Source organism: Ranitomeya variabilis, chromosome 6 (assembly GCF_051348905.1).
Source record: "Ranitomeya variabilis isolate aRanVar5 chromosome 6, aRanVar5.hap1, whole genome shotgun sequence".
Taxonomy (NCBI): Eukaryota; Metazoa; Chordata; class Amphibia; order Anura; family Dendrobatidae; genus Ranitomeya; species Ranitomeya variabilis.
In genome coordinates, this window is record NC_135237.1 from 83,815,079 (window position 1) to 83,838,050 (window position 22,972).

At 43.8% G+C, this 22,972-nt stretch overlaps 1 protein-coding gene across 1 annotated transcript; it reads left to right on the forward strand.

The window, feature by feature from the left end:
* The first annotated feature begins 3,630 nt into the window (after positions 1-3,630).
* On the forward strand, positions 3,631-11,950 carry POLR1F (RNA polymerase I subunit F). The gene is made up of 4 exons (XM_077268730.1): positions 3,631-3,953; positions 4,882-5,023; positions 8,795-9,000; positions 10,659-11,950. The coding sequence occupies exons 1-4, from the start codon at positions 3,715-3,717 to the stop codon at positions 11,308-11,310; spliced, it is 1,239 nt and encodes a 412-aa protein (XP_077124845.1). The 5' UTR covers positions 3,631-3,714; the 3' UTR covers positions 11,311-11,950.
* Positions 11,951-22,972: the final 11,022 nt, after the last annotated feature.

Genomic DNA, 22,972 nt, shown 5'->3' on the forward strand with positions numbered 1-22,972 from the left:
ATCCGGTGTCTTTTCGATTGGCGCTTCCGGTCTCTTTTGCTATCCATAAAGTCTTCCATAGATCTTTATTGCGGAAATATGTTTTGCCCGTTGTTCCCTCTGTTGATCCTCCGGCCCCTGTTTTGGTTGATGGGGAGTTGGAGTATGTGGTTGAGAAGATTTTGGATTCTCGTTTTTCGAGGCGGAGGCTTCAGTACCTTGTCAAATGGAAGGGTTACGGCCAGGAGGATAATTCTTGGGTTTTTGCTTCTGATGTCCATGCTGCTGATTTGGTCCGTGCCTGTCATCTGGCTCGTCCTGATCGGCCTGGGGGCGCTGGTGAGGGCTCGGTGACCCCTCCTCAAGGGGAGGGTACTGTTGTGAATTTTGCTTTTGGGTTCCCTCCGGTGGCAGTAGGTGGTAATGCAGTTGTCCCTGGGTTGCAGTCCTGGTCAGGTGTGTCTGCTGATTGCAGTTCTGACTGGGGTATTTAGGTGTGCAGGATTCATTAGTCCTTGCCAGTTGTCAATTGTTGTTGGGAGGTGTTGGACCTCTGCCTGGTTCCTCCTGCCTTTCTGCCAAATCAGCAAAGATAAGTGTCTGTTTTTTTTTCTGTGGCACACATGCTGTGTGCTTCATAATTCAGTGCTATTCTTTGTGTTTTCTTGTCCAGCTTAGATTGTGTCAGTATTTTCTCAGTCTTGTTGGATTCTCTGGGGTTGCAGATATTCATTCCACGTCTTTAGTTAGATTGTGGAATTTTTTGTATTATCTGCGGTGGATATTTTTGGAAGGGTTTTATTACTGACCGCCTAGTAATCTGTCCTATCCTTTCCCTTTTTAGCTAGAGTGGCCTCTTTTGCTAAATCCTGTTTTCTACCTACGTGTGTCTTTTCTCCTACTCACAGTCATTATTCGTGGGGGGCTGCCTATCCTTTGGGGGTCTGCTCTGAGGCAAGGTAGTATTCCTATTTCCATCTAAAGGGGTATTTAGTCCTCCGGCTGTGTCGAGGTGTCTAGGGTTTGTTAGGCACACCCCACGGCTACTTCTAGTTGCGGTGTTAGTTCAGGATTTGCGGTCAGTACAGGTTCCACCGACTCCAGAGAAAGTTTCATGCGGCTCCAAGGTCACCGGATCATAACAATCCTGTTTTTAAAATAAGCTCTGGAGACCGTGTAGGGCCTTTCCAATGCTAACATTGGATGATTCTAAGGGTTAACCTCTCTGACTGATCAGTATGACTGCAAATACACAAGTCAGTGAAAATCAGATGTGAGGAGAAAAACAAAATCATGGGGGTCATTTTTAGGACAGACACCTTGATTATCACAGTGTCACAAAGCAGATTTGTGTAACCCAACTGCTCATGAATAGAGATGAGCGAATATCTTCATCTCCCTCCTTATTCGGCAAGCTATAGCTCTTACCGAATAAGCTGCATTGGGAACACGGCTAACTGGAGCGCTCCGATAATCAGCTGTTCCGAGCCGCAGCTGCATGTGTCATGTGTTGCGGTTATCCATGCATGAGTTGTGCCTGTCACACATCCGGGACACCTGCAGCTGGGGCTCGGAACAGCTGATTATCGGAGCGCTCCAGTTAGCCGGGTTCCCAATGCAGCTTATTTGGTAAGAGCTATAGCTTGCTGAACCTATTTACTCATCTCTATTCATGAGCTGCTCTGTGGAGAAATCTGCAATACAGCAGAGACAAGCAGAGGTTTCGGAAGTGAGTGCGCTACATCAGCCAATGAAAGCTCCTCTCCATTGTGCCCACTCCTCCTTACTGTGCCCACTGCTCCTTACAGTAATACTGCTCCCTACTCTGCATGCTGCTTTTTCTTTTATCCGCTCTTCCTTACTGTACCCACTGCTCCTTGCTGTGCCTTGTTCTCCTTACTGAGTTCACTCTTCCTGAGCATGCTTTTTCCGTTGTCCTCTGCTCCTTGCTGTGCCTTGCTTTTCATATTATGCCACCTCTTCCATACTGTGCATGCTCCTCTCTATTTTCTGCTCCTAATTATTGTACCAGCTCCTCCCTACTGTGTTCTCTCCTTTTTACTATGCAAGCTCCTCCCTACTGTGCCAGCTCTTCTTTACTGTACTCATTGCTCCCTGCTGTGCCTGGTGCTACTGTGCCCACTCCTCCTTACTAATGCCCACTACTCCTTAGTATGCCCACCCCTAACTATGCCCGCTCCTCCTTACTATGTCCGCTCATCCAAACTATGCCCGTTCATCCTCACTATGCCTGCTCCTCCTTACTAATGCCCACTACTCCTTAGTATGCCCACCCCTAACTATGCCAGCTCCTCCTTACTATGTCCGCTCATGCAAACTATGCCCGTTCATCCTCACTATGCCTGCTCCTCCTTACTAATGCCCACTACTCCTTAGTATGCCCACCCCTAACTATGCCAGCTCCTCCTTACTATGTCCGCTCATCCAAACTATGCCCGTTCTTCCTCACTATGCTTGCTCCTCCTTACTAATGCCCACTACTCCTTAGTATGCCCACCCCTAACTATGCCAGCTCCTCCTTACTATGTCCGCTCATCCAAACTATGCCCGTTCATCCTCACTATGCCTGCTCCTCCTTACTAATGCCCACTACTCCTTAGTATGCCCACCCCTTAATATGCCCGCTCCTCCTTACTATGTCCGCTCATCCAAACTATGCCCGTTCATCCTCACTATGCCCACTCCTCCTTACTAATGCCCACTACTCCTTAGTATGCCCACCCCTAACTATGCCCGCTCCTCCTTACTATGTCCGCTCATCCAAACTATGCCCGTTCATCCTCACTATGCCCACTCCTCCTTACTAATGCCCACTACTCCTTAGTATGCCCACCCCTAACTATGCCAGCTCCTCCTTACTATGTCCGCTCATCCAAACTATGCCCGTTCATCCTCACTATGCCTGCTCCTCCTTACTAATGCCCACTACTCCTTAGTATGCCCACCCCTAACTATGCCAGCTCCTCCTTACTATGTCCGCTCATCCAAACTATGCCCGTTCTTCCTCACTATGCTTGCTCCTCCTTACTAATGCCCACTACTCCTTAGTATGCCCACCCCTAACTATGCCAGCTCCTCCTTACTATGTCCGCTCATCCAAACTATGCCCGTTCATCCTCACTATGCCTGCTCCTCCTTACTAATGCCCACTACTCCTTAGTATGCCCACCCCTTAATATGCCCGCTCCTCCTTACTATGTCCGCTCATCCAAACTATGCGAGCTCATCCTGTTTTTTTGCCAAATACACAGAAAACCCTAATAGCCCCTATGGAAGGAGTCCATGTGACGTACAATATTATAAAACTGAGGGAAGCTGAAAGGAAGAAAAAAGATGACGCAAAAGGAAAGGCAAAAAAAAGTCCAAAATGAAAACGTACTGGTGAGGGGAGGGGTTAACATGAGTTTTTCAAAAACCTGCGTAAACTGACATGACAGGAAAGTAGTAAAAGAACAGTGCTCGTACCATGCAGCTCCCACACTGCACTGAGCCGTCTCTCTGCAGTGACTGAAAGGAGTCGGCTGCTCTGCTGTGTGTAAATACTCAGCACATGTGGTACGCGCAGGCGCACAGTGATTGGAGGCATTTTGGTCTTCACAAACATGGCCGCGGCTCCTCAGCAGACATCCGGGTGCCCTCTAGTGCCGCACGTAGGTTTGAGTTACGTCATCATTCGGGGCCGCCTGTGTACGGCAGCCATGTGGACGGTACAGTATGGCAGCTCCTGACAACCCCGGGGATTCCGCAGCCGATGTCTCGGAGAAGCCGGCGGCCCTCTCGTTCCTTACGCTGCCGTCCTTCTCCGAGGCCTGCGGGTTCATTGACATCAAACATTCGTGCTTGGCGGTGAAGACGCACCGCAGACATATAGCGCTGGCCCCCAAGTACATGAGCAAGAAGCGGAGCGGTATAACGGAGCACCTGACCGCCGAGCTGCTGAAGTACAACGTGGTGTAAGTGCGAGCGGGGCGGGAGCTCAGTGCTGCCATCTGCTGCTGGGGGCTTGTTATTGTTTGTTTTGGTTTTTACATGCACTAACTTTTTGGGTTTGTTACTTCTGAGCTCAAAACATTTTTCTTTTAATTTAACCATCGAAGGAGCTGTGTGAGGGTTTATGTGCCGCAAACTGGTCACCAGCGCAGTTTGTTATATAACAAAGTAACAAAAGCCGCTCCGCTTTATTCACTATCCCCCGGTCCAGCTCTGGGTCTCTGCTGGGGTGGCGGGTCTGGTATTGGCTGCAGCAGCTCTGAGGGGCTCGTTCTGTCTATGTGGGCCCACTGACCACACCGTGATCATGATGTCTGCACCACAGACTGTAGTAGACACTGGGAGCTCAGTGCTGGACCCAGGAATAGTGAGTGCGGCGCCGGGCTGAGATCATACAGCCAGTGCCTGTTACGCACTGCCCGGACCACGATCAGCTCTGCTTCTCTTTAACGCCAGCACCGATTGCTGCTGTCTGTGCTGATACTTAGCAGCTGCCATCAGTCCTGTAGAGCTGGGGACTAGTGATGAGCGAACGTGGTCTGATAAGGTGTTATATGAGCATGCTCAGTGCAGACAGTATCTCGGGCACGCTGAAATAATGTTTGAGTCCCTGCGGCTGCATGTCTCATTGCTGTTCGACAACACATGCAGGGATGATCAGTTTGTTAGTAAATCCCTGCATGTGTCGCAGCTGTGAGTCTTGCAGCCGCGGGGACTCGAACATATTATTGGAGCAAGATCGGATCGCAAAGCACGGACTGACCACTGCTCTCCTGGCCAGTCCATGTGCTTAGTTTCGATCTCCGTGCAATTAATCCGTCCGTCTGACTGCGCCCTGACACTGTTATTTCACAACAGAGATGTTTTGTGATAGAATCTTTGTCCTTCTAGATTGGAAGGCGTCCCCGTGGCCTACGATAACATCAAGCTGATTGGCGAGTTGGGAGACATTTACGATGACGTTGGATACATTCACATCAATATTGAAGCTGACTTTGTGGTTTTCCAGCCGCAGTACGGAGAGAAGCTTGTGGTAAGTTTGGACTTAGAATATGTTCACACTGACGATCATATCGTCTGCGTATTATGGTGTCTGAAAAGCTTTTCTGGGCTTGCTCGCCCTTATGAAGATATGTTACTGGCAGGGCTGTGGAGTTGGAGTCAGTTGAGGTGAAAAATCACTGCACCCATTCAGTTCAAGAAAGAGTTACTTAGGCTTCTTTCACACTTGCGTCGTTTGGCCTCCGTCACAATGCGTCGTTTTGGGAAAAAAACGCATCCTGCAAATGAGCCCGCAGGATGCGTTTTTTTTCTCATAGACTTGTATTGCCGACGAATTGCCCCCTCCTCCCCAGGACTTTTGAATGGGCAGTGGATGCGTAAAAAAACTGCATCCGCTGCCCATGTTGTGCCGAATTTTCACAACGTCCGTCGGTACGTCGCGCCGACGCTTCGTGACCGCCCCGTACTGACGGAAGTGTGAAAGAAGCCTAAGGTGGACACTTTATTTACGAAACGACAGGTGATAAGGCAATTAACGTTTCGGCCAACCCAGTGGCCTTGATCACAATAATGCTGTAACAAACAGAAAAAATACAATGAACCTTCAGGTGCATTTATATACATTGTCACATGGTTATATACAGTGCTACAAGAATATATACAAAATATACAATTTACGGAAAAACTTTTTACAATTTCAAGAAAGAATCCTATGTACAATTATGGAAAACATGTCGGGGTCCTCCGATAACCAGAAAAATAGAGAAATATATTCTTCCTGAGACCTGTGTTGCAACGAACATTCAAAAAGAGCCTGGTTTAAACGAGTTAGGTCAGATTTAAGAGAGACTACCAATCACACATTCCGGAAGGTCAAACAGATGCACATACCCTTTGTGGCGGTTAGTTTCTATCAGTGGACGTTTTGTTGTTTAAAGATAATCAATTGAGAAGATGGCCAAGTCTAAAGGTACCGTCACACTAAGCGACGCTGCAGCGATACAGACAACGATGCCGATCGCTGCAGCGTCGCTGTTTGGTCGCTGGAGAGCTGTCACACAGACCGCTCTCCAGCGACCAACGATGCCGAGGTCCCTGGGTAACCAGGGTAAACATCGGGTTGCTAAGCGCAGGGCCGCGCTTAGTAACCCGATGTTTACCCTGGTTACCAGTGTAAAATGTAAAAAAAACAAACACTGCATACTCACCTTCGCGTCCCCCGGCGTCCGCTTCCTGCACTGACTGAGTGCCGGCCCTAACAGCAGAGCGGTGGCGTCACCGCTGTGCTGTGCTTTCACTTTACGGCCAGCGGTCAGTCAGTGCAGGAAGCGGACGCCGGGGGACGCGAAGGTGAGTATGCAGTGTTTGTTTTTTTACATTTTACACTGGTAACCAGGGTAAACATCGGGTTACTAAGCGCGGCCCTGCGCTTAGTAACCCGATATTTACCCTGGTTACCATTGTAAAACATCTCTGGTATCGTTGCTTTTGCTGTCAAACACGACGATACACGCCGATCTGACGACCAAATAAAGTTCTGAACTTTAATCAACGACCAACGATATCACAGCAGGATCCTGATCGCTGCTGCGTGTCAAACTAAACGATATCGCTAGCGAGGACGCTGCAACGTCATGGATCGCTAGCGATATCGTTTAGTGTGACGGTACCTTTAACCTGTTCGAGGTGATAGGAGATAAGAGATAGCCGAATGTATATATCACTATATATATGTATGTGTATATCTCCATAAGCCCCGGATAACCTCCTCGCCTAAAGTGCAATATTGTGAATAGACTTCTAGAAATCTGTGATAATTTAGTATTTAAAGGCGTCTGGGGTTAGAATATAGAAATAGGTATTTACACCATACAGGTATATATGGCCAGTGATCCAAACAGGGAATATCCCAAAAGGGTTTGCTGCAACATAAACAAATAAGTAGATATTTCTACTGGACTTTTGAAGTGATAAAGTTCCCATTAAATGATTGGCTAGATCATACTTGCCCGTGTAGCGTTGAGCCAGCAGGGACTGAAGTAGATGGCGGTATCGGCGCTGTATGTGCACACTTGCCTGAAAGGATTATAAATGCTTAGGTCTGTAAATGAGTAAATCATGTAACTTAAGGTATCTGCATGTGAACTAAACAGGACTTATCTGTCATATCTGGTCGTCTCGCATCCATTGGCAGCGCAGTAGGGCCCGCAATTCTGGTCCTGGAAGCCAGCGTTGGTGGCAACGTGGGAGGTGCCGACACAGTATGTGTCCTGGCCAAAGGATCGGCTGTGGCTTTAAAGCGCTGTGCCGCTGTATAAATGCTCAGGCCGGTCATGTGACCGGACGTGATGAGAGGCGCCTGCGCCGTGTGCAGTGGTGATTGTTACCATAGTGATTTCTTGCGCGGTAGGGCCGATTCCGGCGCATGCGCAGCGCCTAGTGGGGATAGCGGTGATTGCTATGGTTACCATGGCAGCGTCTGCGTAGTAGGATGTGGTTCACAATAACTCTGCGGTGCCTGCGCCATGTGCAGCAGTGATTGTTACCATAGTGATTCCTTGCACTTGCGCGGTAGAACTGATTCCAGCGCATGCAGGGACAGTGGTAGTTGCCATGGCAGCGTCTGCGTAGTAGGATGTGGTCTCTGCAGTACCGTAATTAGTAAAATAATATGGCATGCAGATAATCCAGAAAATAATACAGGTAACATATATGGGACAAGTAAAATATAAAGTAGGAGTCCAAACTGTAATGATTATTCACAGAGAAGAACTTGAGTTGAAATAAATACATAGAAAATAAATGGAAAATGAAAATAAGTAATTTTGGGTTGAGAATAAATAAATAAATGGGGAACGGGTTAAAGAAAAGTAAAAAGAGAGAAAGTTGGAGTCAGTGTCATGGAATTTGAGTTGTCGGAGGTTTGGCTTACCCACTCCACAGCCCTGGTTACTGCTGGTACTCGGTGCCAATGATTCTTTGTTGCACATCAAGGTCACTATTCAGTGTACTCTCTCTTTTTTAACACTGTGGTCTTCGAGACCAGGAGACAGGTTAGCTCTACATGCCCATTAGGCCAAGTGAATTGAGCAGTAGTGCACGTTTCCCCACAGATCCCATGGGTCAGGAGATGGCCATGTGGTCTACGATACTATTCACATGGGGAGCCCGCACCTCCATTCTTTGACTGCGGCTCCCAGCTAACTGGGGCTCTGAGCCGTAATACTGTTCTGTGGGTTCCGGCAGTGTAGCCCGTAGCTTCAGAGTCTTCCGGTGTGGGAGATTCTTTGTATTCCCTCTCTGATCTATATAATCCATGGCGTCCTGAGATCTTCCACACTTTGTGATGACTGTATTCCCAATGGACAGTGATGATTAACCCTTTATAAAGATGGTGCACTGTTTGGGCTATTTGTCCACACGTTCATATCGTCTTCGGGTTTCAGTCAGCACTTTCTACCATCTTCCACTTTCCTGACATACTAAACTTCTACAGCACCATTGGCCAATAAGGAGTAATTCTATGGGTGAAAAATGGTGGCGGGTATCAATATGTGCCACCAAGATGTTATTCTACAGACTAATGCGGTCTTAAGGATGAAAGATTGTCATCCAGTTTTTGACTAGGCTCCTTATTCTCATCAAGTCTGGCGAAACTATTACTTGCTAAAATAATTCCTTCTCTATTATTTTAATTAACGTGCTTAACCCTTTGTCTCCAAAACATATTAGATTACATTTTTCTGTTCAATATTTTGTTCTGTTGTCAGCCATTTTGAATATCTAAATGTTGTTCTCCTAGGGCGTGGTCAACAAGAAGGCTCCCAGTCACATCGGCTGCCTTGTCCATGGCTGTTTCAATGCTTCCCTACCGAGGCCCATGAAGATGCCCGTTGAAGCCTGGCAGCACGTGGACGTGAATGTAGGTGATCAGCTCGAATTTGAAGTCTTCCGATTGGATTCGGACGCAGTGGGAGTGCTTTGCATTCGCGGGAGATTGAGTAGAACGTAAGTTGTTACGGATTTACATAAACTGTGTATTATTCACCCGTCCATATATCACGGATCGTGCATATACCTCAATGCACAAAGCTGCACCGGTCTCCAGGGTTGTAGGCATGTATAAAAAGGGTAAGTTCAGGTCAAGAGATCTGCGGCCAATCTGTGCATTGCAATCTGTTTTGGACCCGTCATACATGGGTATCTGTGTCTGGGCACTCTTATTCACTAATAGACTTGTGTGAGAGACATGACAGCAGATACATAATACCACAAATATAAATCCTGATAATGCTCCTTCAATACAGCTCTGGTGTGTGCTCCAGTTAGGGGAGATTAATATATGGCATGAATTTGCCCATACAATCTACTTATAGTTAGTAAAGAGTGCAATACAGTTTTATAGCCGCTAGGTGAAGTACCATTAACCTCTTCACACCAATAGTGTTCATGATCACAGGGAATCCTGTGTGTGGAGGGGGGCTCAGGAGCTGAACTCTCCTTAGGCGAGAGACGCTGATTATATGAAGTAGCATTTATTAAATAGGTGGCATCTGACAGTGGCATTTAAATATAACTAGCCTTGTGATGCGATTACGGGGCTCCTGTGGGTCACTATGGCAGCTGGGGCCCGCTGAAGGCCTGCGTTGCTGCCATCTGCCAAAGGACAAAAAATGTAAAAGCTATTTTTCGATCAACAGACTCCCTTCAAAAGGTGCAATTAAAATCACTCAAAATCTTGCAGCAAACTTCTAATAGTATTAAAGGGAACCTGTCACACCCCCCCCCCCCCCTGGCGTTTGTAACTAAAAGAGCCACCTTGTGCTGCACTAATGCTGCATTCTGACAAGGTGGCTCTTTTAATTCTTGTTACTGCCACTGTTGAAAGAATCGTTTATCAAATTTGTCCCTCATACCTTGAAATCGTACCCCCCTAACACAGACGCAGCACAGCCGTCACTCATGGCCTCTGCGCGCCGCCTCTTCTTCCTTCATTAGCATCCCCGGCGCCTGCGCTGTTATTTTTTTTCAGGCATGCACAACTGCGCTGCCCTTCGAACTTACAGCGCAGGCACCGGGGACGCTAATGAAGGAAGAGGAGGCGGCGCGCAGAGGCCCGGAGTGACGGCTGTGCTGCGTCTGTGTTAGGGGGGAAAGACCTGCCCCCGGGACGATTTCAAGGTATGAGGGACAAATTTTATAAACGATTCTTTCAGGAGTGGCAGGAACAAGAGCTAAAAGAGCCATCTTGTCAGAATGCAGCATTAGTGCAGCACAAGGTGGCTCTTTTAGTTAAACGCCGGGGGGTGACAGGTTCCCTTTAATATAAGCTCAGTGCGCAAAAATGCCATAAAAACAAAATAACAGCAGGATTGGGTTTTATTTTGGTTTTTCTCCATATTACTTCCACGTGAATGATATCCCTCAAAGCTACAATCGTGTCTCCCCAAAAACAAGCTGTCATTGGGAAAAATAGTCATGGCTCTTGATAGAAGAGGAGAAAAAACAACAACGAATAATCGCTAAGTCTTGAAAGAGACAAAGTACAGTACACTTTCACAACTGTTTGCTTTTTTGTGTTTCTTATTGAAATGCACATCCAGAAATAATACATTTTGTATATCGATACCAAAAGTGACCCAGTGTTTTTGTTTCTTCTTTTAAAGAATGGAAGCTGAAGCTATTAAAAAAATGAATGCAATGTCTGAAGAACAGAATGCCAATACATCACTCGTCAAGAACGGTTCAGAAATTACAGAGGAAGGAGCAGTTGATGAGACGACCATGCCGGCACAGGACACCTCAAAATCAAAAGGCAAGAAGCGTTCGTACAAAGAAACCTTTGCTCAAAACAAATTCACAGAGAACCAGCAAGATACTAACTTGAGTTTGGAAGAAGCTCCCAAGAAAAAGAGAAAGAAACACAAACATCAGGAAATCTTTTCTCAAGATCTATTTCTAGAAGTAGATGGAAATGTAGATGATTCCATCATGGAGACCTCATTGCAATCAAATACAAAAAAGAAAAAGAAGAAGCATCGAGATTCTTTACAAAACATTGACAATGATGTAGCAGTAGACAGCGGTGTAGTAGGATCTGAGAGCGCATCAGTGGTCTCCTCATATCGAGAACATAAAGCCAAAAAGTCCAAGAAAAAAAAAGAAAGAGACCTTGCTGACCTTGAGAGCAGCTTACACAATGGGACAGAAGATTCATTAGTGACCAGAGATGGTGCATTAGAAGGACAAGTGACGGAATCTGTAGCCATAAAGAAACGGAAGAAGAAACACAAAAACACTTCTGCCATCCTGGATTAGGACACTGCTTCATATGAATAACCCCAGTTTTACTAAGCTAGTGGGTTTCAGGCCAAAGTTGATACAGAGGACAGCAATCAAGTGGCTGCAAGCAGCCAAAACATTGAATATAAAGAGATTGTAGACTTGCAGAAATTCTTGTTTTTCTTAAGAAAAAATATTTTAATATTTTTGTGCACTATCCGTTTTAATAGCAGTCAGTATTGCCGTACAATGTATGGGATAATCTGACCCTGATGCAGAGTCACCAAGATTTTTTTACTGGACATAAGTGTAATTGAGCAGAGTTCAAATTTAATGAATAAATTAAAGCGGTATGCTACCTTTATTACATTTTCAAATAAATAAAACTTACATAAGAAAGAATACAGGTGAGGTCCTGCTGTGCTATTCTGAGACTAAAGATTACATTTCCCCAAAGTCTTCTGTTCCTTTCACTCAGTCTACAACCACTGATTTAGCTCGGCTACAGGCGTTTTTAGAAAGCATACTTCCTTCTCACGGGGCATGATCGTGGCATAGAATATGAAATAATGCTGAACTTCAGGACGCATTGCAGTGATGTACAAATGTATGACTGAGAGCAAACTTATTAATGGCGTAAATTTGAATTAATAAAATATATATTTTTAGAGACTGTATATCCTTTTGAATCTTGTTGCTCGGTCATTTCACACAAACTTTTTCAGGGTTATGTTCAGAAAACATATTACATTGATTTATTGGAAAATGTATCCTGCCCTTCAAGCCTGGCATAATGTCACAGTTAGAACATCTGATATGAAGGCAAATAAGGCTGATAGGTCCCTGCCTTCACATCGTTTTATGCCAGAAAACTGTAATGGATAGTGATCATGTGATTTTATACTTATGTATTGTGATCTGTCATGTTTCTTAGTACATTTGTCACCTAATCCGTTTTTATGGCTAAATTTCACAGCATAAATTACCATGTTTCGGATTTAACATCTGCACTGCAGGTCCATGTCTACAGCTAATGGATAAAAATGGCAAGTTTGCTGCTATTGTAAAATCCGCCCCTTATCCGGTACCATGTGAGCATACCCTTTAAAGAGATTAGATAAGATAAAAAAGTCTGCATTCCTGACATCATGCTGATCTGTACCTGTCCAGTTTCCTTTACTTCGGCAGGAATGAGCTGCAATACTAACTTAACAAACAGGCAATCCCCACATGTATTCAAGCTGTCTAGCAGCCGTAAATCATGCATCTGCGTCAACAAACTAAATCCCCGAGCATGCCGAAATACTCGCGACTCGAGTGTGCTCGGAGAAACCCGAGTAAAGTGCATACTCGCTCAGTGCTGTATGCTGAAGAACAGCCCCACACCGTGATGTTCTCACCTTCGTTGTTGGTATGGTGTTTTTGGTGTGATATGCAGTGCCTTATGGCCTCCAAAGATGGTATGTATTATGGCATCCAAAATGTCTCATATGGCCAAACTATATTCTCCCAGTATTTCACAGGCTTGTCTAAATGTTGTTGAGCAAACTATAAACGTGCTTGAGGATTGTTTTTGTGCAGCAGTGGAGTCATGCGTGGTGAGTGTGCAGACAAGCCATGGAGGTTGAATCCAGGTGTTTCTGTAGGTCTTCACAATTGGTCCTTGGCTCTTGGACAACTCTTCTGATAATTGTTTTCACTCTTCTGTCTGAAATTTTGGTCATGGCCAGTTTATAGTGAAATTTATGTTCTTTCGGCTCCCAGATTATCACCCCAACAGTGTTCACTAGAACCTTCAGTAATATAGAAATTGTTCTCTAACCAGTGCCATGAGTATGTTTTGCAGCATTAAGGTTGTGAAGGTCTTGAGACAGTTCACTGGTTTTTACCCGTCTTGAGATGTTTCTTGTGTGGTTGTGTTAAACCAGCTAATAATGAAAAATAGTGGTCAGGATTGCTTTTTACTGATAGATTTCAGCTGTCGCTCAGCAACCACAGGATGACATCAAGTAACCTACAAATGGAATGGCAAATGGCAGCTGGAGTAAAGTGCAAAGCAAGAACAGTTTGCAACTGGCTCCTAGAGGCCGGATTCAAATTATGTAAAGCCTTTCATCAATGAGAAGCAAAGGAGAGCCAGGCTGAAGTTTGCCAAAGACCATAAGGATTGGACCATAGGGGACTGGAGTAATCTCTGATGAGTCTAATTTTCAGCTTTGCCCAACACCTGGTCGTCTAATGGTTAGACGGAGACCTGGAGAGGCGTACAAGCCACAGTGTCTTGCACCCACTGTGAAATTTGCTTGAGGATCGGTGATTGGGGATGCTTCAGCAAGGCTGGAATTGGGCAGGTTCTTTGTGAAGGACGTATGAATCAAGCCGCATACAAGGTTATCCTGGAAAAACAGTTTATTCCATCTGCTCATGCAATGTTCCCCAACTTTGAGGACTGTTTTTTTCAGCAGGATAATGCGCCATGCTACATAGCTAGGTCAATCAAGGGGTGGATGAAGGACTACCACATCAAATCCCTGTTATGGCCAGCCCAATCTCCAGAACAGAACCCCATTGAAAACGTTTGGAATGTAATCAAGAGGAAGATGGATAGTCACAAGCCAACAAACAAAGAACGGCTTAAATTTTTGTACCAGGAGTGGCATAAGGTCACCCAAAAGCAGTGCGAACGACTGGTGGAAAGCATGCCAAGACGCATGAAAGCTGTGATTAAATATTATGGTTATTCCACAAAATATTGATTTTTAAACTCTTCCTGAGATAAAACATTAGTATTGTTGTCTCTAAATGATTATGAGCTCATGTTTTTTTTTTTTGCATTATTTGAGGTCTGCAAGCAATTTTTTTGTTATTTTGACCATTTCTCATTTTCAGAAAATAAATACAAAATTTATTGCTTGGAACACATGTTGTCAGTAGTTTATAGAATAAAAGAACAATTTACATTGTACTCAAAAATATACCTATAAACAGAAAAATCAGACAAACTGAAAATTTTGCAGTGGTCTCTTAATTTTTGCCAGAGTTGTACATGCAGTCATGTGATCGCTCGCTCACCCTAGCAATACCGGGAAATCAGAAGTCTGCACTCACATAGTGACTAGAGACTTTGCTCTTAAACCTGGACAAACTCTATAATTTATTATAAATTCTCATTCAAACAGCTGCAATATGGTTAATTTTTAGCATCCAAATTATGGCTGCAAGATTAGGATTTAAGCTGGATTTATCATTTGAACGATGTGCATCATTGTGATGTGAAGTGTTCAGGTTTGAGCAAAATCTGCAATCAATATGAAGCTAGTTCTGAATTATGACAGCTGGCAGTGAGCCCCTTGTGAATATTCAGTGTATTTTTGGTGCGGTGCCCCCTCGGCACAACTGCCTAACATGAGGACTCTTCGGCTCCTAGTGTTCTCCGGCGTGCAATCAAGGGGCACTTGTGACTTCCTCCCGCCCTGCATAGTAAGCATATCACGTGCACCATTTCTGTGTGTCGGAGAACATAGAGAGTGGAAGTTAGTGACTCTCCATCTCCTAAAAGAACAAAAATGAAGCCCATACCCATAGAAGGGTGGAACACTGAAGAAGAGCGGCGGCAGTCGGAATGGGCACTCTCAGAATACAAGTCATATAATCACCAGATTAAGGGTTTTTCCTGGGGTACACACAGGATAGCTTATTTTAAAAAGATACTTGAAAGTCTGGTTACTAGTGATGAGCGAGTACTCGTTGCTCGGGTTTTCCCGAGCACACTTGGATGGTCTGCGAGTATTTGTTAGTGTTCGGAGATTTAGTTTTTGTTGACACAGCGGAATGATTTACAGCTATTCGCCTGCCTGAGTACATGTGGGGGTTGCCTGGTTGCTAGGAAATTCCCACATGTAATCAAGCTGTCTAGCTGTGGCAAGGAAAACTAAATCTCCGAACACTAACAAATACTCGGAGATCACCCAAGTGTGCTGGGGAAAACCCGAGCAACGAGTATATTCGCTCATCACTACTGGTTACCCTTTACCATATTGGCTCTGAACAGCTTACAACTAGAGATGAGCAAAAACATGGTCCGGTGTCTACTTCGAGGCTCCGTGGCATGTGGATCAAAGCAGTGTGAACTCCTTCGCCCGGCACTCTTGCAGTTACGGTAGGCGACCAGAATGCCTGTATTTTAGCGCTGACCACTGCCTTGGTCTGTCTGTCATGGAGTACGGAAGTGGACCATGGACTAGGCTAGTGTGAATCTTTTTGCTCATCTCTACAACAGATGTGTTCAATGGTGGCACTGTGATAGATGTCTACCAGTTTGAATCCAGTCTGCACTCCTGAACTTTGTGGTGGTCACATCTAGGGATGAGCATATAGAAATGACATTCATTTTTTATAAGATTTATTTCCCTGTATGTCTGTAGGTTCTGTTACCAAATGTCTAGGACATGAAGACTAACTCTCTCTTTTCACAAGAATTTGGTTGCGATTATATTAAAATGAAAGAAGCTTCATATAATGTGACGCATTTTGGCTCTATTGGAGCTTATTTCACATTTAATACAATAACAACAAAGAACATTTACACCGCACGATTGTCGCGAGCCAGCAGTCCTAGCTACACACTCGTTTCACGGTAAATGTGCAAAGTAAAAAAGCTACTGATCACCCGAAGGACCAGCTGCACAAAAGATCATCGTTCTCAGCAGCGTATTATCCTGTGTAAACAGGAATCGCACTGTTGAGAACAATAGCAGCCTGTATGTACTGAGCGATCTACTGCAGATTGTTCAGTGCACATCTGAAGACGGGTCGGCCTAAGCAGGATATTAAACACTGCCGACTGGCAAATGTTACGGGTCAGCGGACATCTTGTAGCACTCATGCAGAATGAAAGAACCCTTAAATAACCTGCTAGTTGCATTAACTTGGTGAAGTCCCCTCACTAGCCTGTGTACTGACCGACACTAATTAGAAACTGCTGCTGCTGTGAAATCTTTAAGACGGAAATAGGTCTTTTTAATTATGTTTCTAATGACCTGGCAAGAAAGGAAAAAAGCATTTCATGAAGCTCATGACTCACATTTAAGACGCATAGGTTCTAAATCTTGCAGCCCATGAATCCAAAAGGCTTTTTTTTTCAGGAGGCGAATGCGGTGACGCAGGAGGAGGCAGTGCTGGCAGGGAATAGAGCTGGAGTGACAGAGGCTTTAGAGCTACAGTTATGTGCAAAATAGTAGTGGTCTAACATCATTGCGTTTACTGTTTTAGCCCTTGTTCAGTGAGTAAAATGGGTCGTTCCAGATATTGTATCAGAGGAGTGAGAACTTTGATCAAGAAGTTGGTTTGAAAGGAAAAAATTTACCTTAAATGGCAAATGAAACCCAAAACATGTGGTAGGAAAAGAAATACTACCATACTACTGTCATTCGCTGACAGTGGCTTTTGCGCCCATGTGATCACGTGGCACCGATGAGGTATCCTGACCGCTGGGGGTCTACAGAAGAGGCTGGCCTTCATAGGAGATCATGATTTATGCTACAGTTGATCGCAGCTTCAAGTCTCCTAAATAAACGATTTAAGCAAGCAAAAAATAAAAAAAAAACATGTTTTAAAGAATATTTTAAAAAAATCTTAGTTCAAATCACCCCCATTGTGCCCCATTAAAATAATAAATACACATATTTGGTATCAGAAATGTCCAATCTAGCAAACTATAAAGTAAAATAAACCAAAACACCAAAATTAGGGTTTTTTTTTGGTTGCCGCAACATTGCAATAAGATGCAATAAAAGCACTGTATCAACCCCAAAATGGTATCAATGAAATTGGCAGCTCAGTGCACAAAAAATAAGCCCTCACCGTGCCCCAGGTCATGAAAAATGGAGACGCGATGGGTCTCGGAAAATGGGGACTTTTTTGTTACAAACTTTGGATTTTTATGACGTGGAGAATCACACTAGTAGGTCAGTTTTAGCATTTAGTGAACAGGGAAAGTTAAAAAAACAAACAAAAAAAAAACAAGAAATTGCCCTTTTCTTGCATTTTCTGCACTTGGATTTTTTTTCCTGTTTTTCAGTACACTATATGGTAAAATCAATGATGTCGATGAAAAGTACAACTCGTCCCACAAAAAACAAGACCTCATACTTCTATATTAATGGAAAATTTAAAAACGTTATGGCTCTAGGAAGACGAGGAGCGAAAAAGGAAAAACGCAAGGTGGTGAAGGGGTTAAACACACTGCTATTACTTTGCGCATAACCATACAAGTAGCCTTTCAGCCTCATTTGCATATAAGTTCAAACACTGATTTCTCAGTAACGGAGGAATGGACCGACCATATAAAGACATTTCTGGACTTGTCTTTGGATGAGCTACATGAGAATATAAATCCTACTGACAGATTCCCTTTAAGGTCTTAAGAGAACCTTTATCATCTTGTTAGGTTATCATGGATATAAAATTTGCCTAATTTACCTTTCCTAACAATATCCTTCTCCCACAGCTCTAAAGAAGCTGCTATGGGAATGTGTGATTTAGGGGGGAGGGGTAACTGTACTTTTCACCCATAATCTAAATGTGTTTACTGTAAGTGATTCAGTATTAATACCTGGTTATGTCGATTTATCAATGGCCGAAGCCACAAATATGCACCCACTTATGGTTGCAGGAACATTTCCTAGCGTCCATATCAAGTCCAAATGGATCAACTGCAGGATACATTTTTGGAAAGTACCTTCAGTTTTCTTGGACTCAGGATCTTAGAAGAAAGATTCCAAACTAAGGATTCATCTGTCTCTGCGCCAGTCATACTGGAGCATCCGGCTTTCCTGGTAGGTCTTGTTCATACTCTAGACCAGTGTTCCCCAACTCCGGTCCTCAAGAGCCACCAACAGGTCGTGTTTTCAGGATTTCCATAGTATGGCCCAGGAGATGGAATCGTTGCCTGTATAGATGATAGAATTCTCACCTGGGCAATACTAAGGAAATCCTGGAAACATGACCCGTTGGTGGCTCTTGAGGACCAAACTTGGGGAACACTGCTCTAGACTGACGTTCAGATGTGGCAGATGACTGAGATCCTGAATGCTGTGTTCCATGACGTAAAAGGTTTTGCAATGTCTGAGGGATCCTGCCATCTGTAATTTCTATAATCTTTCATATCTTTGAAGAATTTAAGGCGTTTTCTATGTTCAATGCCTTTTTTTAACTTTTCTCTGTTTTCTCGATACTGATCTTCTGGACGAAGTGTGTCTTGTAGCTGTGTTTCAGTTGCAATTAGTTTTTTATTTAGATTCTCCTTCTAATTACAGGCGTCCAGCTGTCAGTACCATTGAGGACATTTACTTAAAATATTGGCAAATTATGTACAGTAAGTTGGCAGCAGAGAGAGTTGGTCACAGATGGACTCAAAAGCCACTCGGAAGTGTAAAACGCGTCCAAATGCTGCCATAAAAAGTAGGCGTACTATTCAGCCATGAACACTAAAGGCTTCTATTATCTGGTCCAGCCACAAATGTGCCACTTTATTTCCACATTTTTTTGAATTGACTCTCAACTATTAATTTAAGTTGATATTGACTTCACCTTGGTAAATTCATATTAAAAACATCATCCCGTCGTTACAGCAAATGTTCATCAAGTATTCTACATAGTCATAAAGCTTTGACATGAGTGTGCTTGTGTCTTCTATAATGTTACCACTTGATGGCGCTATTGTTCTACTTAATCACAATCTGTTCTTCATCTTGCTAAGTTCAATGTTACAGATACTCCAGGCTGCAAGACAAACTGTTGTTAAGCCTTTAATCTTACTCACCTTATTTGTACATTAGACAAGCAGGTGTAGTGAGCAAGAGGAACCTGTCACCATAAAAATGCCATCCGATCTGCAGCCATCTTGTTATAGAGCAGGGGACCTGAGCAGATTAAAATATAGTATTGCGAGAAAAGATTCAGTATAACTTGTGATTTGATCATTTAATCCTCTTGCTGGCATTTTTGGTCCAGTGGCCGGTCCTTCCAGTGACGACAGCTCTCTTTATATAACAATGCATGCAAAGACAGCTGTCAATCACTGATAGGACCGCCCACTGGACCCAAAATCCCAGAAAGAGAAAAGGTTAAAATGATGACAACACAAGTTCGGCCTCGCTCCCTCTAACATATAATCACTCTGATATTGATCTGTAAAAGTAGGACGAGAACCATGCGAGTGTCATACAAGTACAAGAGCATCTGTATGACATCCGTATGCAATTCGTTTTTGTCTCTCCAACTATTATTCTACAATCATTTGCAGGACCATTTACAGTGTTCTATGCTGCAGAATGGTTCGTCTGCTAATTTTATGTTCTCTTAAGTTAGTTTCCTGGTTCTAGATTACTATTTTTAATTTTGATAATTCTAACTTGTTTTAAGTCAGTTCGATAAAAAGAACAAAAAAAAAAACAACATAAAAAACAGTGTTGACTTACTCCTCCCTTGCCTCTTCTATCTACATCGCCATGTCCACCTCCAGCTTTCACCTTCTCCACCTCTTCCTCCAGTTGGACCTCTGCCTCCTGATTCAAGATTATTATTTTTTATTTCAGCTCTGCTTAGTGTAGGGACAGGACGTAGCTGGAGGCAGGGACAGTATTAGGTTTTGTGTGTGTGCAGTTTTCCAAAAATACTTTCCATGTGCACTTTGTACCCGTGGCTGTGATAATACCTAAGGGTTTTTCTAATCGGCAACCATGTCTGTGGGAGTCATGTTCATCAAAACAAATTGTTCTACCCTATGCACCCATGTCTCTGATAGTACTTTGCGTTAAAACAAATGTTCTAATCCTCAACTGTCTTTGTGGGAGTACTTTGCCTAAAAAAACACTTCAAAAAATGAGCAAAGCATTAAATAGGGGATGTGGACGTCAAGTTCTTGTTTTTTGCCATCTTGTTGTCTTTCTCGTTGTCTCATATCAGTAACATCTGCTGGAAATGAGTGTTCATTCTGGTCACATACATCTCTTCTACAGTCCATATCTGGAAAGCTTTCTTCCATACATTCTTTGACAGATTCATGTTTTCTACGGCGTTCTGTAGTGAGAAATTCATAAAAGCAGGCAAAATTAACTAATTTAATGACCTAATGACCATTCGTAGTTTCACTGTACCATCCATGTGTACACGGTAGTTGTTACAGGGCCCCATCTTCCCAAATTTTTTAAATTAAATCCACTCCACAATCTTTTAAAATGATTCCCAAAATTTTTCATAGGTCACGTCAAATTTTTGCTTTTTGCCATCTTGTTGTCTTTCTTGTTGTTTCATATCGGTATCATCTGCTGTAAATGAGTGTTCATTCTGATCACATACATCTCTTCCATAGTCCTTATCTGATAGCATTTTTCCATACATTCTTTGACAGTTTCATGTTTTTACTGTGATCTGTAGTGAGAAATGTATTTATTTATTTTAACTCCAGAGCATTTTACAGACATTATCGGCATTGTCCCCATTAAGGCTCACAATTTAGATCCCCTATCAGTATGTCTTTGGAGTGTGGGAGGAAACCGGAGAACCAAGAGGAAACCCACGCAAACACGGGGAGAACATACTAACTCCTTGCAGATGTTGTCATTGGTGGGATTTGAATCCAGGACCCCAGCACTGCAAGGCCGCAATGCTAACCACTGAGCCACCGTGCAGGCAAAATTAACTCATTTAACTACCATTCGCTGTTTCGCTGTTCCTTCCATTTGTGCGCGGTAGTGGCGGGATACTTTAGTGTGCGCTGTTGGAGTTGGAATTTCTGTGGACGCTAGCCCTGAACCAAGAGCAAACAACATCAATTCAAATGTACTAGCAATAAGTAGCACAGAAAGAAGAACTTTGATTATCAGGCCACATGCACATGTTCAGTATTTGGTCAGTATTTTACATCAGTATTTGTAAGTGAAAATTAGGAGTGAGGGAAAAATGCAGAAGTGGTGCACGTATTTCTGTTATACCTTTTCTCTGATTATACGACTCCTGGTTTTGGCACAAAATGGGCACAAAAATAGGAAAAATCTGAAATGTAAAACGCATAAAAGCTCTTTGAAGCTTCATACCAGGACATTTACGCCCCACCCCAGGAATAATAATAATAATAATTTTTATTTATATAGCGCCAACATATTCCGCAGCGATTTACAACTTATAGAGGGGACTTGTACAGTCAATAGACATTACAGCATAACAGAAATCACAGTTCAAAACAGATACCAGTAGGAATGAGGGCCCTGCTCGCAAGCTTACAAACTATGAGGAAAAGGGGAGACACGAGAGGTGAATGGTAACAATTGCTTTAGTTATTTGGACCAGACAGAGTGTAAGGCTCTGGTGTCCATGTAAAGCTGCATGAACCAGTTAACTGCCTAAGTATGTAGCAGTACAGACACAGAGGCTATTAACTGCATAAAGTGTATGAGAACATGATGTGAGGAACCTGATTATGTTTTTTTTTTTTTTTTTTTTTTTTTTTTTATGATAGGCCACACAGGGATAGTTAGTTTAATGCGTTGAGGCGGTAGGCCAGTCTGAACAAATGAGTTTTTAGGGCGCGCTTAAAACTGTGGGGATTGGGGATTAATCGTATTAACCTAGGTAGTGCATTCCAAAGAATCGGCGCAGCATGTGTAAAGTCTTGGAGACGGGAGTGGGAGGTTCTGAATATTGAGGATGCTAACCTGAGGTCATTAGTGGAGCGGAGGGCACGGGTAGGGTGGTAGACTGAGACCAGAGAGGAGATGTAGGGTGGTGCTGAGCCATGGAGTGCTTTGTGGATGAGGGTAGTAGTTTTGTACTGGATTCTGGAGTGGATGGGTAGCCAGTGTAATGACTGGCACAAGGCAGAGGCATCGGTGTAACGGTTGGTGAGGAATATGATCCTGGCAGCAGCATTCAGGACAGATTGGAGCGGGGAGAGTTTGATAAGAGGGAGGCCGATTAGTAGAGAGTTACAATAGTCCAGACGAGAATGAATAAGTGAGACAGTAAGAGTTTTTGCAGAGTCGAAAGTAAGAAAAGGGCGAATTCTAGAAATGTTTTTGAGATGCAGATAAGAAGAGCGAGCCAGTGATCGGATGTGGGGGGTAAATGAAAGCTCGGAATCAAGGATGACCCCAAGACAGCGGGCATGTTGCTTTGGAGTAATGGTGGAACCGCACACGGAGATGGCAATGTCAGGCAAAAGTAGGTTAGTAGAGGGAGAGGACACGAGGAGTTCAGTTTTTGACAGGTTCAGTTTCAGATAGAGGGAGGACATGATGTTAGAGACAGTGGTAAGACAATCACTGGTGTTTTCTAAAAAGGTCGGCGTGATAACAGGAGCAGAAGTGTATAATTGGGTGTCGTCAGCATAGAGATGGTACTGGAAACCAAATCAACTGATTGTTTGACCAATAGGGGCGGTATACAAAGAGAAGAGAAGGGGGTCTAGGACTGATCCTTGAGGAACCCCAACAGTAACGGGAAGGTGATAGGAGCAGGAACCAGCAAAACATACAGTGAAGGATCGGTCAGAGAGAGAGGAGGAGAACCAGGAGAGAACGGTGTCCTTGAGGCCGCTGGAGCGGAGCTGTTGTGAATTCCGCTCTTGGGCTCCCTCCGGTGGTTGTAAGTAGCACTTTTGTGAATTCTGCTCTTGGGCTCCCTCCTGTGGTTTTGAGTG

Excerpts from the sequence above, each read along its gene's own strand:
- POLR1F (XM_077268730.1), top strand. The coding sequence starts at position 3,715 with ATGGCAGCTCCTGACAACCCCGGGGATTCCGCAGCCGATGTCTCGGAG. Across the intron at positions 3,954-4,881 it reads CTGCTGAAGTACAACGTGGT|ATTGGAAGGCGTCCCCGTGG; the intron begins GTAAGTGCGAGC and ends TTGTCCTTCTAG. Across the intron at positions 9,001-10,658 it reads CGCGGGAGATTGAGTAGAAC|AATGGAAGCTGAAGCTATTA; the intron begins GTAAGTTGTTAC and ends CTTCTTTTAAAG.